General features: G+C 43.3%; 1 protein-coding gene across 2 annotated transcripts in view; it reads right to left on the reverse strand.

Annotated features, from left to right (window-relative positions):
- The window catches only part of LOC139574650 (kelch-like protein 4), a 61,991-nt gene that overhangs the window by 12,363 nt on the left and 31,882 nt on the right, over window positions 1-17,746 (reverse strand). The window contains exons 4-7 of one of the 2 annotated variants that reach the window (XM_071399407.1): window positions 16,586-16,782; window positions 10,897-11,112; window positions 10,427-10,613; window positions 8,297-8,521 (exon numbers count right to left, since the gene is read on the reverse strand). In XM_071399407.1, coding sequence (XP_071255508.1) covers window positions 8,297-8,521; window positions 10,427-10,613; window positions 10,897-11,112; window positions 16,586-16,782 — 825 coding nt within the window. The remainder of the gene's footprint in view (window positions 1-8,296; window positions 8,522-10,426; window positions 10,614-10,896; window positions 11,113-16,585; window positions 16,783-17,746) is intronic. The other variant, XM_071399408.1, reaches the window with a different exon arrangement.

Below are 17,746 nucleotides of genomic sequence, written 5' to 3' on the forward strand. Positions count from 1 at the left end.
GATGATTTGGTTGGCCCAGATTTTCTGAGTGCTGTCCTGAGGCTCTATGGGGTTGGTTTGGGTTAGTGAACTGAGCCTCAGAACCAGCTGGCTAAGGGGACTCTTCTCTGGTTTCATCTCTTGACATTGTAGAGCTGTGTGATGGAACATTTTGGGGTCACTTGTTTTTAGATGGTTGTAAAATGTGATGGCTCTTTTTTCTATTTGAATAAGGAGGGGGTATCAGCCCAATTCTGCTCTACATGGGTTATTTGGAGTTTTTCTTTGCACTTGCAATACAGTTTCGCAAAACTCTGCATGCAGTATTTTGATTGGATGTTTGTCCCATTTGGTAAATTCACTGTTAGAGAGTGGACCCCATACTTCACTGTTAGAGAGTGGACCCCATACTTCACTGTTAGAGAGTGGACCCCATACTTCACTGTTAGAGAGTGGACCCCATACTTCACTGTTAGAGAGTGTACCCCATACTTCACTGTTAGAGAGTGGACCCCATACTTCACTGTTAGAGAGTGGACCCCATACTTCACTGTTAGAGAGTGGAACCCATACTTCACTGCCATATAGAGCAATTGGTTCTATAACTGATTGGAAAATGTTTAGCCAGATTCTAATTGGAATTTTGATTTTGATGTTCCTTTTAATGGCATAAAATGCTCTTCTTGCTTTGTCTCTCAGCTCATTCACAGCCATGTGAAAGCTACCTCTGTTGCTGATATTTAGTCCTAGATATGTGTAGTTTTTGGTGTGTTCTAATAGAACTGTGTCCAAATAGAATTTATATTTGCCATCCTGATTTCTGGACCTTTTTTGGAATATCATTCTATTCATTTTTTAAAGATTAACGGTCAGAGCCCAGGTCTGACAGAACCTGTGATTAATGGTCAGAGCCCAGGTCTGACAGAACCTGTTATTAATGGTCAGAGCCCAGGTCTGACAGAACCTGTTATTAACAGTCAGAGCCCAGGTCTGACAGAACCTGTTATTAACATTCAGAGCCCATGGCTGACTGAACCTGTGCTGATGATCTAGGTGCTTCTGTAACCCCTCCTTAGTGGGAGACAGCAGCACCAGGTAATCTGTCTACAGCAGACCCTCCTTAGTGGGAGACAGTAGCACCAGGTCATCTGTGTACAGCAGACCCTCTTTAGTGAGAGACAGCAGCACCAGGTCATCTGTGTACAGCAGACCCTCTTTAGTGGGAGACAGCAGCACCAGGTAATCTGTCTACAGCAGACCCTCCTTAGTGGGAGACAGCAGCACCAGGTAATCTGTCTACAGCAGACCATCCTTAGTGGGAGACAGCAGCACCAGGTCATCTGTCTACAGCAGACCCTCTTTAGTGAGAGACAGCAGCACCAGGTCATCTGTCTACAGCAGACCCTCCTTAGTGGGAGACAGCAGACCCTCCTTAGTGGGAGACAGTAGCACCAGGTCATCTGTGTACAGCAGACCCTCCTTAGTGGGAGACAGTAGCACCAGGTCATCTGTCTACAGCAGACCCTCCTTAGTGGGAGACAGCAGACCCTCCTTAGTGGGAGACAGTAGCACCAGGTCATCTGTCTACAGCACACCCTCTTTAGTGAGAGACAGTAGCACCAGGTCATCTGTCTACAGCAGGCCCTCCTTAGTGGGAGACAGCAGCACCAGGTCATCTGTCTACAGCACACCCTCCTTAGTGGGAGACAGTAGCACCAGGTCATCTGCGTACAGCACACCCTCTTTAGTGGGAGACAGCAGCACCAGGTCAATTTTGTACAGCAAACACTTGATTTCAGTGTTGTATAGGGTGATACCAGGTGCTGCCGATTTGTCTAATGTTTTTGCCAATTCATTAATGTAGATGTTTTACCTCTACCGCTTCTCTCTCCCGGATCCGGGATCCTCCTCATCAAAAAAGCTGACTAGCATAGCCTAGCCTAACGGGACAGGGATATCATATAATATAATTTTCATGAAATCACAAGTCCAATACAGCAAATGAAAGATAAACATCTTGTGAATCCAGCCATCATTTCCGATTTTTAAAATGTTTTACAGCGAAAACACAATATGTATTTCTATTAGCTAACCACAATAGCCAAACACACAACCGCATATTTTCACCATGTTTCCACCGCATAGGTAGCTTTCACAAAACCAACAAAATAGAGATAAAATTAGTCACTAACCAAGAAACAACTTCATCAGATGACAGTCTTATAACATGTTATACAATACATTTATGTTTTGTTCGAAAATGTGCATATTTGAGGTATAAATCATAGTTTTACATTGCAGCTACCATCAAAAATATCACCAAAGCAGCCAGAATAATTACAGAGAGCAACGTGAAATACCTAAATACTCATCATAAAACATTTATGAAAAATACATGGTGTACAGCAAATTAAAGATAAACATCTTGTGAATCCAGCCAATATTTCCAATTTTTTTAACTGTTTTACAGCGAAAACACAATATAGAATTATATTAGCTTACCACAATAGCCAAACACACAAACGCATTTATTCACCGCAAAGGTAGCTTTCGCAAAAACCAGCAAAAGATATAAAATGAATCACTAACCTTGAACAAATTCATCAGATGACAGTCTTATAACATCATGTTATACAATACAACTATGTTTTGTTCGAAAATGTGCATATTTAGAGCTACAAATCCTGATTATACATTGTGAATACGTAGCATCGATTCACCAGAATCTCCGGAGATATTTTGGACACTAACCTAATCTGACCAAAGAACTCATCATAAACTTGACATAAAAATACTTGTTGTACGGCAAATGAAAGATACACTGGTTCTTAATGCAACCGCTGTGTTAGATTTTTAAAAATAACTTTACCATAACATACAGCTTGCGTTATTGCGAGACAGCGCTCACCAAAACGGCGGAGAATAGGACTCAACATTTTACACAGAAATACGAAATAACATCATAAATGTTTTCTTACTTTTGTTGAGCTTCCATCAGAATGTTGTACAAGGAGTCCTTGGTCCAGAATAAATCGTTGTTTGGTTTTAGAATGTCCATTTCTTCTGTCAAATTCGCGCCACAATGCTAGCCAAGGTTGCTAACATCCCCATCCTCTCTTGACGCAAAGAACGGAAAACTCCAAAAGTCCCAATAAACGTTGAATAAACTGATAAACCTACTTTATGATGTTATTATCATATGTATCAAATAAAATCAGAGCCGGAGATATTTGCCGTGTAAACCGAACGCTTTTCAGAAGCCAATGTCGAGCTCCGCGGCGCGCCTTGGAAGACAAAGACAATTCCGGACCTGCCACTCCAAAAGCTCTCGTTCGGCCTCAGATCAAGCTAGACACCCCATTCCACCTTCCACTGCCTGTTGACATCTAGTGGAAGGCGTATGACGTGCATGCATATCGATAAATAAAAGCCAGTTGAATAGGCAGGCCCTGAAACAGAGCCTCGTTTTCAGATTTTTCACTTCCTACATGGAAGTTTGCTGCAAAATGAGTTCTGTTTTACTCACAGATATAATTCAAACAGTTTTAGAAACTTGAGAGTGTTTTCTATCCAATAGTAATAATAATATGCATATTGTATGATCTAGAAAAGAGTACGAGGCCGTTTCATTTGGGCACGATTTTTTCCAAAGTGAAAACAGCGCGCCCGTATTGACAAGAAGTTTAAATAGTGTTGGACTTATTGGGCAGCCCTGTTTCACTCCACGTCCCTGAGAGAAGAAGTCTGTTTGCTTGTTGCCAATTTTAACTGCACATTTGTTTTTAGTGTACATTTATTTAATGATGTCATATGTTTTCCCTCCAATACCTCTTTCTATTAGTTTATAAAAATACCTTTATGCCAAATTGAATCAAATTATTTCTTGAAGTCTACAAAACACGACTAGATTTTGCCTTTCTTTTAGTTTACTTGTATGTCAATTAGAGTTTGGAGGGTATAAATGTGGTCTGTTGTACGATCATTTAAAAAAAAATCCAATCTGGCTTCTGCTTAGGACGTTGTGCTCATCAAGGAAATAATTTATGATCTATTTATCAATTTTCCCCAAGTTGCTGTTAACTCAAATTCCTCTATAATTATTTGGGTCAAATTTTTCTCAATTTTTATAGATTGGTTTGATCAATCCTTGGTTCCAAATATCGAGGGAAAATACCTGCAGTGGGGATAATGTTGAAGAATTTACTATAGCCAATTTAAAATTGAGGTCTGTATATTTGATAATTTAATTTAAAATAGCATGAGCACCACAGGCCTTTTAGGTTCGGAGTGTGCATAGTTTTCCCAAAAATTATTATTCTGTAATTGGGATATCCACACGATTCTGATAGTCTTTGACTGCTAATTCAAGGATTTGTAATTTTTCTTGTATATCTTTTTTATTCTGGGCTCTTTGTTATATTGCTGTAGAGGTTTGCAAAGTGATTTCTCCACATATCCCCATTTTGGATAGCCAGTTCAAATTTTCCCAGAAGTGGTTTGATTCTACGGATTCCTCAATTACATCCAGTTGATTTCTAACGTGCTGTTCCTTTTTTCTGTTCTGAAAAGGTGTGTTTGTATTGCTTCAGTGTTTCCCCATATTGAAGGAGTAGATTTTTGTTGTCTGGATCTCTGTGTTTTTGATTAGATATATTTCTCAATGACCTCCTTAGATTTCTCCAATCATTATCAGACCATTTTTCATGATCTATTTTTTTTGGTTTACTCTTATGTAACTTTCGATTAGCCAAGGAGGCTAATTTGTTAAATATAAAGTTTATGTTCCAAACGGCCAAATTTACACCTTTGTTCCTGTAGGAGAATATTAAGGCTAAAACGTTGTCCATTTGTTGTGTATTTTTGCGCTACTAATTGCTTTTTGGTAGATTTCTGTACTGTTTGCACTCCATCTATAGGCCTGTTTAGTACCATGTAATTTATTGGGCCGTGATGCTTCATGGTTGGGTTCTGCTCTTCTCAGATACACTGTGATTTTACTGTGTTCTGAGAGAGGTGTTAGTGGGCTGACTGTGAAGGCTCTGAGAGAGGTGTTAGTGGGCTGACTGTGAAGGCTCTGAGAGACTCTGGTTTGAGGTCGGTGATGAAGTAGTCTACAGTACTGCTGCCAAGGGGTGAGCTGCAGGTGTACCTATCAAAAGAGTTCCTCTCTCTCTGTCGCTCTTTCTCTCTCTCTCTCTCTCTCTCTCTCTCTCTCTCTCTCTCTCTCTCTCTCTCTCTCTCTCTCTCTCTCTCTCTCTCTCTCTCTCTCTCTCTCTCTCTCTCTCTCTCTCTCTCTCTACCTCTCTTTGTCTCTCTCTCTGTCTCTCTCTCTGCTCCTCTCTCACTCTCTGCCTCTCTCTCTCTCTCTGCCTCCCTCTCTCTCTTTCACTCTCTCTCACTTACACAATTCCTATATAACACCTTGGCAGGCTACCGTACGCCTGCTCTGTTTTTCTCTTTTCTCATACGTTTCATATCAGGAATGGCTTGATTCACAGTTGAAATTGGAAAGAGAGAGGATGGAAAGAGTCTAGTGCGGAGGAGAGTCAGTTTGTGCCTCGCCAGCCCAGCCCTCCAGTTCAAAGACCAGAGTCCATACCCGCAGAGCCTCAGCTCGGAGAGGGCCCCCTATGCACCTGTGCACCTAGGATCTCTAGTCAAGTATTCATCTCACTCGTCTGTGAGATGTGTGGTTGACTTTTATGAGCTATGGGTGAACATGTTTTCCCCAGAGGTTACAGTGAATAGTATTACCGGGTCTCCTTTGATCGGGGCTGTAGCAGATAGCTCTTATATACTTTGCTTGTGGTGAGCACGGTTTTACTGTGAAGATGTGAGGAGCTGCATGCGCTGCTGGCTATAAGCCTGTTGTGTGTATTCAGAAAAGAAGGAACGATATGTCAAATCAACCACAACTGGTTTAATTAAAATGACTATTTCCGATGAACTTCATTCGTACAGAATGTAGAATGTTTTATACCCGATGTTCCTTTAGAATAATGTTGTGCCCTAAACCAGAACGTTACCAGCCTATATATACAGTGCATTCGGAAAAGTATTCAGACCCCTTGACTTTTTCAAAATGTTGTTTTCACTAATCAATCTACACAAAATAAGCCAAAATGACCAAGCAACTGAAATAGCACATTTACATAAATATTCAGATTGGTCACGTACACGTGTTTAGCAGATGTTATTGCGGGTGTTGAGAAATGCTTGTGTTTCTAGCTCTAACAGTGTAGTAATATCTAACAAGTTACATCTAACAATTTCACAACAATACACATACAAATCTAAAGGAATGGAATCAAGAATTTATAAATATTTGGACGAGCAAAGTCAGAGCGGCATAGACTAAAATACAGTAGAATAGAATACAGTATATACATATGAGAATGAGTAATGCAAGATATGTAAACATTATTAAAGCGGGAAGTGATTTCAAGTATATGTTTATAGGGCAGCAGCCTCTAAGGTGCTAGTGATGGCTATTTAACAGTCTGATGGCCTTGAGATTTTTTTCAGTCTCTCGGTCAAAGCTTTGCTGCACCTGTACTGACATCACCTTCTGAATGATAACGGGATGAACAGGCAGTGGCTCGGGTGGTTGTTGTTCTTGATGATCTTTATGGCCTTCCTGTGACATAGGGTGGTGTAGGTGTCCTGGAGGGCAGGTAGTTTTCCCCCGGTGATGCGTTGGGCAGACCGCACCACCCTCTGGAGAGCCCTGCGGTTGCGGGCGGTGCAGTTGCCGTACCAGGCGGTGATACAGCCCGACAGGATGCTCTCAATTGTGAATCTGTAAATATTTGTGGGTTTTAGGTGCCAAAACAAATTTCTTCAGCCTCCTGAGGTTGAGGCTGTCTGTGTGGTTCACTGTCTGTACCATTTCAGTTTGTCAGTGATGTGTATGCCGAGGAACTTGAAGCATTCCACCTTCTCCACTGCAGTCCCGTTGATGTGGATAGGTGGGGCTCCCTCTGCTGTTTCCTGAAGTCCTCGATCAGCTCCTTTGTTTTGTTGACATTGAGTGAGAGGATATTTTCCTGGCACCACTCTTCCAGGGCCCTCACCTCCACCCCTGTTGGCTGTCATTTCATTGTTGGTAATCAGGCTTACTACTGCCACCACCATCCTTCACCGTAGGTTTGGTGCCAGGTTTCCTCCAGACGTGACGCTTGCCATTCAGGACAAAGAGTTCCATCTTGGTTTCATCAGACCAGGGAATCTTGTTTCTCATGGTCTGAGAGTCCTTCATGTGCCTTTTGGCAAACTCCAAGCGGGCTGTATACTGAGGAGTGGCTTCCGTCTGACCACACTAACATAAATGCCTGATTGGTGGAGTGCTGCAGAAATGGTTGTCCTCCTGGAATGTTCTCCAATCTCCACAGAGGAATTCTGGAGCTCTGTCACTTGAAACTATGTCTAAAGACTGTTCACACCCTGAGGAAGCCATTGGAAAAGGGATCTGGTTGATATCCCTTTAAATGGACGAAAGGCAGGCAATGGAACAGTGATTTTTCAAAATAAGAGTCACTTCCGGGTTGGATTTCCTCAGGTTTTCGCCTTCAAAATCAGTTCTGTTATACTCACAGACAATATTTTGACAGTTTTGGAAACTTTAGAGTGTTTTCTATCCTACTCTGTCAATTATATGCATATTCTAGCATCTGGACCTGAGAAATAGGCAGCTTACATTGGGAACGTTATTTTTCCAAACATAAAAATTCTGCCCCCTAGCTTCAAGAATCAATTATCCACTACTACTATTATTATTGCTGTTGGTCCCACCATTTTTGTTATATGTACACCTTGACAATGTAAGTAATTTAACTTGCCATGTCAATGAAGTCAATCAAATCGAGAGAGAGACAGAGAGACAGAGAGACAGAGAGACAGAGAGACAGAGAGAGAGAGACAGAGAGACAGAGAGAGAGAGACAGACAGACAGACAGACAGACAGACAGACAGACAGACAGACAGACAGACAGACAGACAGACAGACAGACAGGCAGACAGACAGACAGACAGACAGACAGACAGACAGACAGACAGACAGACAGACAGACAGACAGACAGACAGACAGACAGACAGACAGACAGACAGACAGACAGACAGACAGACAGACAGACAGACAGACAAAGGATTGTTTGATCTTACTGTCTTGTGGTGCAGAGACGAATGTCTACTGTCCTGTACCACAAAAGCCTGGGCCTCGAGTAGAGACAGTACAACACATACTGTATCTGCTGTGCTTGTGCTGCAATAGTATAGGTATAAAATGTAATAATAATTGAACAAAAACTGTAAACCCACCAAGTCCGTGTCTGTGTGTAGACATAGGAGGCATGGTGGACCAGACCTTGTTGAAAGGGTTGTAACACTCCACCATGTTGGATGTCTTCAGCCCGTCTCGGCCCCCCACCACGTACAGCTTGTCGTCGATCACTGCCACCCCGAACTGCAGCCTCCGGCCGTTCATCACCCCCACCTGGGTCCATGTGTTGGTCCGCAGGTCATACTTCTCTATGGTTGTAGAGCCTATAGGAACAGACAAGGACATCTATAGAAACAGACAAGGAGATCTACAGATCCTATAGGAACAGACAAGGAGATCTACAGATCCTATAGGAACAGACAAGGAGATCTACAGATCCTATAGGAACAGACAAGGAGATCTACAGATCCTATAGGAACAGACAAGGAGATCTACAGATCCTATAGGAACAGACAAGGAGATCTATAGATCCTATGGGAACAGACAAGGAGATCTATAGATCCTACAGGAACAGACCAGGAGATTTATAGATCCTACAGGAACAGACAAGGAGATATATAGATCCTATAGGAACAGACAAGGAGATAAATAGATCTTATAGGAACAGACAAGGAGATTTATAGATCCAATAGGAACAGACAAGGAGATCTATAGATCATATAGGAACTTACAAGGAGATCTATAGATCCTACAGGAACAGACAAGGATATCTACAGATCCTATAAGAACAGACAAGGAGATCTACAGATCCTATACAAACGGAGGATGATGCTGACGACTTTAGGTGATCGTTTTTGGAGGTTTAGCGTTGAATCTTATTCTGTTCTGATTCCTAGGACCCTCTATATCTATCATAGTGTTTGATTAAACATCTACATTTTCCTATATTGTGTGTTATCAAACACACTTGGTAATGTGTTCTATTAAATGTACACTACCGTTCAAAGTTTGGGGTTATTTAGAAATGTCCTTGTTTTTTTAAAGAAAAGCACATTAAAGGCCAGCATACAAGAGTACCCTCTTCACTGTTGACGTTTGCGGGTACTATTTAATGAAGCTGCCAGTTAAGGACTTGTGAGGCATCTGTTTCTCAAACTAGACACTCTAATGTACTTGTCCTCTTGCTCAGTTGTGCTCCAACTCCTCTTTCTATTCTGGTAAGAGCCAGTTTGCGCTGTTCTGTGAAGGGAGTAGTACACAGCCTTCTACGAGATATTCAGTTTCTTTGCAATTTCTCTCATGGAATAGCCTTCATTTCTCAGAACAAGAATAGACTGACGAGTTTCAGAAGGAAGTGCTTTGTTTCTGGCCATTTTGAGCCTGTAATCGAACCCACAAATGCTGATGCTCCAGATACACAACTAGTCTAAAGAAGGCCAGTTTTATTGCTTCTTTAATCAGGACAACAGTTTTCAGCTGTGCTAACATAATTGCAAAAGGGTTTTCTAATGATCAATTAGCCTTATCAAATGATAAACTTGGATTAGCTAACACAACGTGCCATTGGAACACAATAGTGATGGGCCTCTGTACGCCTATGTAGATATTCCATAAAAAATCTGCCGTTTCCAGCTACAATAATCATTTAACAATGTCTAATCTGTATTTTTGATCAATTTGATGTTATTTTAATGGATTTTTTTTTTTTGCTTTTTCAAAAACAAGGACATTTCTAAATGACCCCAAACTTTTGAACGGTGGTGTGTATCTAGACTGTATAGGATCCATTTAGGTATCAGATAAATGTGTGTTTGTCCATGGAATGAAAGGGTTAACCTCCGTGGTGTGGATTGAGCTGTATTACGTTAGTAGCCTAATAGACCTGAAGTCTGGAACAATAAAAGCGTCGTCATGGTCGGGCGAGATCGACGGTGACGTCACACATTAGCCGGCGTCCATCTTGGTAATGATCAAAACTCATTGATCAAAACCTGTGGATGTCACACCATGATCCGCTTCACCTGTCTTTGTTCTTGTCTCTACCCCAAGACTATGAAATGCACCCTATTCCCTATATCGAGCTCTAGTCAAAAGTAGTGCACTATATAAATAGGGAGTAGGGTGCCCTTTGGGACGCAAAACCCTATATAGGGCACTTCTTTTGACCAGAGCCCTATGGGCCCTGTGCACTATATAGAGGGAGTAAGGGAATGCAGCGTAGGTCTAACCCTTGGTAGCGTCCGTGCCTCCCACAGCGTAGAGTACTCCTACAGTGGACTTCCTGGGTTTAGTCCTGGGGCTCTGGAACATGAGGTGACGCTCCGGGAGCAGATGGTACTTCATGGCTTCCATTAGAAGCTTCTGGCATTCCAGGTTGTCTGTGAACATTGTGTTGTTCTCCAGGTCAGCTAGGAGCTGGAATTCAAAGGAGAGTTATTTTCTGTTCAGTTCAGTTAATCGTTATTATACCTTAATGGCAATTTTATGTGCAGCATAAAAAAAAGATGTATGAAAATACACAACACACACAAAAAACAGTGTGATTGTATAACATAAATGTACGTCTTTCAACCAGGAAGCAGTAACATTCAACCAGGAAGCAGTAACCAGTAAGGGTCCATTGTCCTCTGGTCAAATGTAGTGCACTATATAGGGAATAGGGTGCCATTTGTGATAAAGTCATTGATAACCTACTGACTACCTGTGGAGGTAGAAGAGGCAGGCGGATTTCGGCCAGGAGCACCCCAAGGTCCTGCTGGCGATGCTGAACATCGAACCGCACCCACATCATCAGAGCCTGGAAGATGGTCTCCTCATCTGGTATGTTTATGTCATCACTGGCCAAGAGTTTGACGATCTCAGCTGTAGGAAGCAGGAGAAACTCCTGGTTCTGAATCACCTCTAGGAAGTGCTCCTGAAACAGGGATGTAACAGGGAGGAGGACTTAGTGGGAAAGGGAAAATACTGCAACCCAATCTTACAGATGAGGGTCACCAAAACCCGAGTTTCATCTGGACGTTGAGTTGCAAAATACTTACATGCAATTTTCAGGTGCTGCCTGGATAGAAAATACAATGTATAAATGAAAGAAGACATCACTTATTGCATGTAGGAGTTAATCATTCATTGGGTAAATAAGTACATTAGGTTGATAAATCGGTTAGGTAGATCTAGGGTAAACAATTTTATCGGTATGTGTATTGTTGTTTACAACAACAAAGAATTATCTACGTACCCGAAATCAGGAGTAGAATCATACATTCTTGGAAAACGTGATTAAGAAACATCCTGAGCTGTCTGTCTCAGGCCCTAAATATACAGTCAATACCGACCGAAGGCCTCATTTGTTACTCGGGTTGATGGATTCTCCGAATTTGACTGACATAGGAAACAAATCAGCCGATAAATCAGACGGTGAACTTATTTAAAACTAACGAGCAACAAAATGTGGACATCAATGCTGCTAACATGGGCCAACAGGACCTGTAGGCCACAGAGCGGAAAGGAAAGGGCGGTGGGGAAGTGTACCTCGTCGGTAGTAGAACTGACCTGTAAGCCACAGAGCGGAAAGGAAAGGGCGGTGGGGAAGTGTACCTCGTCGGTAGTAGAACTGACCTGTAAGCCACAGAGCGGAAAGGAAAGGGCGGTGGGGAAGTGTACCTCGTCGGTAGTAGAACTGACCTGTAAGCCACAGAGCGGAAAGGAAAGGGCGGTGGGGAAGTGTACCTCGTCGGTAGTAGAACTGACCTGTAAGCCACAGAGCGGAAAGGAAAGGGCGGTGGGGAAGTGTACCTCGTCGGTAGTAGAACTGACCTGTAAGCCACAGAGCGGAAAGGAAAGGGCGGTGGGGAAGTGTACCTCGTCGGTAGTAGAACTGACCTGTAAGCCACAGAGCGGAAAGGAAAGGGCGGTGGGGAAGTGTACCTCGTCGATAGTAGAACTGACCTGTAAGCCACAGAGCGGAAAGGAAAGGGCGGTGGGGAAGTGTACCTCGTCGATAGTAGAACTGACCTGTAAGCCACAGAGCGGAAAGGAAAGGGCGGTGGGGAAGTGTACCTCGTCGGTAGTAGAACTGACCTGTAAGCCACAGAGCGGAAAGGAAAGGGCGGTGGGGAAGTGTACCTCGTCGGTAGTAGAACTGACCTGTAAGCCACAGAGCGGAAAGGAAAGGGCGGTGGGGAAGTGTACCTCGTCGATAGTAGAACTGACCTGTAAGCCACAGAGCGGAAAGGAAAGGACGGTGGGGAAGTGTACCTAGTCGATAGTAGAACTGACCTGTGAGCCACAGAGCAGAAAGAAAAGGGCGGTGGGGAAGTGTACCTCGTCGATAGTAGAACTGACCTGTAAGCCACAGAGCGGAAAGGAAAGGGCGGTGGGGAAGTGTACCTCGTCGATAGTAGATCTGACCTGTAAGCCACAGAGCGGAAAGGAAAGGGCGGTGGGGAAGTGTACCTCGTCGATAGTAGAACTGACCTGTAAGCCACAGAGCGGAAAGGAAAGGGCGGTGGGGAAGTGTACCTCGTCGATAGTAGAACTGACCTGTAAGCCACAGAGCGGAAATGAAAGGGCGGTGGGGAAGTGTACCTAGTCGGTAGTAGAACTGACCTGTAAGCCACAGAGCGGAAAGGAAAGGGCGGTGGGGAAGTGTACCTCGTCGATAGTAGAACTGACCTGTGAGCCACAGGGCGGACAGGAAAGGGCGGTGGGGAAGTGTACCTAGTCGATAGTAGAACTGACCTGTGAGCCACAGAGCGGAAAGGAAAGGGCGGTGGGGAAGTGTACCTCGTCGATAGTAGAACTGACCTGTAAGCCACAGAGCGGAAAGGAAAGGGCGGTGGGGAAGTGTACCTCGTCGATAGTAGATCTGACCTGTAAGCCACAGAGCGGAAAGGAAAGGGCGGTGGGGAAGTGTACCTCGTCGATAGTAGAACTGACCTGTAAGCCACAGAGCGGAAAGGAAAGGGCGGTGGGGAAGTGTACCTCGTCGATAGTAGAACTGACCTGTAAGCCACAGAGCGGAAATGAAAGGGCGGTGGGGAAGTGTACCTAGTCGGTAGTAGAACTGACCTGTAAGCCACAGAGCGGAAAGGAAAGGGCGGTGGGGAAGTGTACCTCGTCGGTAGTAGAACTGACCTGTAAGCCACAGAGCGGAAAGGAAAGGGCGGTGGGGAAGTGTACCTAGTCGGTAGTAGAACTGACCTGTAAGCCACAGAGCGGAAAGGAAAGGGCGGTGGGGAAGTGTACCTCGTCGGTAGTAGAACTGACCTGTAAGCCACAGAGCGGAAAGGAAAGGGCGGTGGGGAAGTATACCTAGTCGTAGTAGAACTGACCTGTAAGCCACAGAGCGGAAAGGAAAGGGCGGTGGGGAAGTATACCTCGTCGATAGTAGAACTGACCTGTAAGCCACAGAGCGGAAAGGAAAGGGCGGTGGGGAAGTGTACCTCGTCGATAGTAGAACTGAATGCATTCAACTGAGATGTGTCTGTAACGGCTGTTTGAAGAAGAAAGGAGAGGACCAAGGTGCAGCGTGGTACGTGTTCATGACTTTTAATAACACTGAACACTAGAACAAAAAATAACATAAGTGGAACACAACGAAACCGTCCTGTCTGGTGCAGACACACAAAATAGAAAACAACTACCCACAAAACACAGGTGGGAAAAAGGCTACCTAAGTATGATTCTCAATCAGAGACAACGATGGACAGCTGCCTCTGATTGAGAACCACACCCGGCCAAACACATAGAAATAGACAACATAGAACAAAAACATAGAATGCCCACCCCAACTCACGCCCTGACCAAACCAAAATAGAGACATAAAAAGGATCTCTAAGGTCAGGGCGTGATAGTGTCTTCCGTATTTACCACAGATTAATCACGTAACTGTTATCAGATCTCTATGCTAGCAGAGAACATAGTGACAACACACTGCCAGAAATGTAATGACTAAACATGTTCTGATTGCAAGCAAGTGATTAACTGTTAGTCTGAAACTTAGTCCGTATGAGGTAAAATACACCCGTAACAGTCAGATTGGTGCTAGTTTAGAAAATAAAGAGTATGTTCAATTTGGAGCTTGCTATACATCTTTATATAGATTCATTTTCCAGTTGTTGGTCATCATCCCAGGCTATAACCAGGCTATAAACACAGTACATGTGTATATATATACTAGGGCTTTGTGTTATTGTCTCTACTAGCTTCTTCAATAATGATTCTCTCTGGATAGTACCAGACGATGCTATATAAAAGCCCTTTATGCTGCTCTGTAATGTTCAACATGCAGGAGATATAAAGGACTAGAACAAAATCTGTTGTCTAGGAACAAGACCCTGAGCTGTTATTTATTGCACCAGCAAGAATAAACGTTGACGCATTTAACATTGCTTAGATGCAAGTGCCTACGAAAAGTAAGCATTATTAATTGATCATTAATCTGTTACAAATTACAGTTGGCTTCACAGAATCTATCATGATTGGGCATTAGTATCTTAGCAGCGACAAGCCTAATGAAATTTAGTCTCCTTCATTGATCTGTTCTGGTAATACAGAAGGACAGATCTTACATCCTACACGCTGTTGTTTGACGTTGGTATAGATTCATTATTTGTAATTACCATCAGCCAGAATGCTGACAACAAACTTAATACATTGATTCTGCTGGCTACACTGCAGACTCTTCGATTCACAGACATTTAAAGTCTGAGTCCAAAATGACACCCTATTCCTAGTGCACTACTTTCAACCAGAGCCCTATTCCCTATATAGTGCACTACTTTAAACCAGAGCCCTATTCCCTATATAGTGCACTACTTTCAACCAGAGCCCTATTCCCTATATAGTGCACTACTTTTCATCAGAGCCCTATTCCCTATATAGTGCAATACTTTCAACCAGAGCCCTATTCCCTATATAGTGCACTACTTTCAACCAGAGCCCTATTCCCTATATAGTGCACTACTTTCAACCAGAGCCCTATTCCCTATATAGTGCAATACTTTTCATCAGAGCCCTATTCCCTATATAGTGCAATACTTTCAACCAGAGCCCTATTCCCTATATAGTGCACTACTTTCAACCAGAGCCCTATTCCCTATATAGTGCACTACTTTCAACCAGAGCCCTATTCCCTATATAGTGTACTACTTTAGACCAGAGCCCTATTCCCTATATAGTGCAATACTTTTCATCAGAGCCCTATTCCCTATATAGTGCAATACTTTCAACCAGAGCCCTATTCCCTATATAGTGCACTACTTTTTAACCAAAACCCTGTGGGCCCTGGTAAAAAGCAGTGTACGATATAGTGAATCGGATGCCATTTCAGACACACCCCATTCATTATACAAGAAGACAAACCTGAGGTAAGAAACAGTGGGGGAAAGAAACGTGTTGATCTACCCAAGAAGAAAGATTTTAAAAAATATGCATGAGATGCTTTGGTTGAGTTTGTTTAAGTTGAAACAGAACTTCTAGCATCAATTAAAAGGGCACTAATCTGAAATGTTTTTTTTTGTGGCTAATTCTGACAAAAGACTACTGAAATCTAACATGAGGACTTTAACAACAGGGCCTTGCTCAAAGAAAGCAGGTCAAGGTTTAGGACACAGCGTGATTGAGTCTATATAGAGGAAAAATTACACTTCCTCTCACAAAGGAACAGGATTTCACAAAACATAGAACATTCATCCAGCGTAAACTAGCGGGGGAAAAAACATCCTTATCAAAATAACAAGCTGTTGATTCAGAACCCAGATGACAGTTGTACAGGAAGCTCTGTGACTCTCCGTTGTGTACCAAATGGTACCCTATTCCCTATATAGTGCACTTGGCTCTGGTCAAAGGTATAGCAAATAAGGTGCAATTTGGGACATTTCTTCCATGTTCCTTATTGGAGGGATTGAACAGGAAGTGTTCGTGCATAGATTAACAGAGGTTAAGACTGGGCTCTATTTAAACAGAGCCCAGTAGATAGAACAGCTATCTCCATAAGTTGTTTACTCCGTCGGCCGGAGACAGCAGAGGACATTATCTAGTAAATAAATACTGCATCTTCTTGATCCTGTGAAAAAATGTTTGAAATAAATATTACAGCTGTATTTTGGTTAAAACCAACCTACCTGTCAAAACGTTAGCCGACATGCCTCAACATTATTAGCCACAAATTAGCTAACCTTGATCAAAAAAGGACAACACAAATGTATTTCAATCAAATCCTAGAGTTTAAAATTATATTTGTACTTTAGCTAAGCATTCAATGGCCATCCAACCCCTAACAATGTGATGTAAACCTAATGCAACCTACAAACGGAATACATGCAAACAGCCCAAAAAAACATATGTGAATGTAATTCTTTGGAGTGTAAATCTGGTTAGATTCCTACCATAGTGTAGTTGTGGGCCACGTTGAGCAGATCCATGCATCCCTGGGCGTCAGCGAAGGAGCGTATCCCCAGGCAATTAGATGGATGGAGTTGTTTCATGAGGAAGTTACAGCAGACCTCAATGACTTGCGAGAGCTGTAGAAGGCAGGCTGCCGCCAATAAACTCTCTATGATCTCCTCCTTCAATTCAAGGACACCTGCAACATTAGCAAGATATGTTGTTACAGAGAACAATGGAAGCAGAGCTTCATATGAGCTCCAAAAACATCCCCAGGCCTGGGGCACAGGGGAGAAAATACCTAAAAACATCCCCAGGCCTGGGGAACAGGGGAGAAAATAACTAAAAACATCCCCAGGCCTGGGGAACAGGAGAGAAAATAACTAAAAACATCCCCAGGCCTGGGGCACAGGAGAGAAAATAACTAAAAACATCCCCAGGCCTGGGGCACAGGGGAGAAAATAACTAAAAACATCCCCAGGCCTGGGGCACAGGAGAGAAAATAACTAAAAACATCCCCAGGCCTGGGGCACAGGAGAGAAAATAACTAAAAACATCCCCAGGCCTGGGGCACAGGAGAGAAAATAACTAAAAACATCCCCAGGCCTGGGGCACAGGAGAGAAAATAACTAAAAACATCCCCAGGCCTGGGGAACAGGGGAGAAAATAACTAAAAACATCCCCAGGCCTGGGGCACAGGAGAGAAAATAACTAAAAACATCCCCAGGCCTGGGGCACAGGAGAGAAAATAACTAAAAACATCCCCAGGCCTGGGGCACAGGGGAGAAAATAACTAAAAACATCCCCAGGCCTGGGGCACAGGGGAGAAAATAACTAAAAACATCCCCAGGCCTGGGGCACAGGGGAGAAAATAACTAAAAACATCCCCAGGCCTGGGGCACAGGGGAGAAAATAACTAAAAACATCCCCAGGCCTGGGGCACAGGGGAGAAAATAACTAAAAACATCCCCAGGCCTGGGGCACAGGGGAGAAAATAACTAAAAACATCCCCAGGCCTGGGGCACAGGAGAGAAAATAACTAAAAACATCCCCAGGCCTGGGGAACAGGGGAGAAAATAACTAAAAACATCCCCAGGCCTGGGGCACAGGGGAGAAAATAACTAAAAACATCCCCAGGCCTGGGGCACAGGAGAGAAAATAAC

The sequence above is a fragment of the Salvelinus alpinus genome, chromosome 4 (genome assembly GCF_045679555.1).
Source record: "Salvelinus alpinus chromosome 4, SLU_Salpinus.1, whole genome shotgun sequence".
Taxonomy (NCBI): Eukaryota; Metazoa; Chordata; class Actinopteri; order Salmoniformes; family Salmonidae; genus Salvelinus; species Salvelinus alpinus.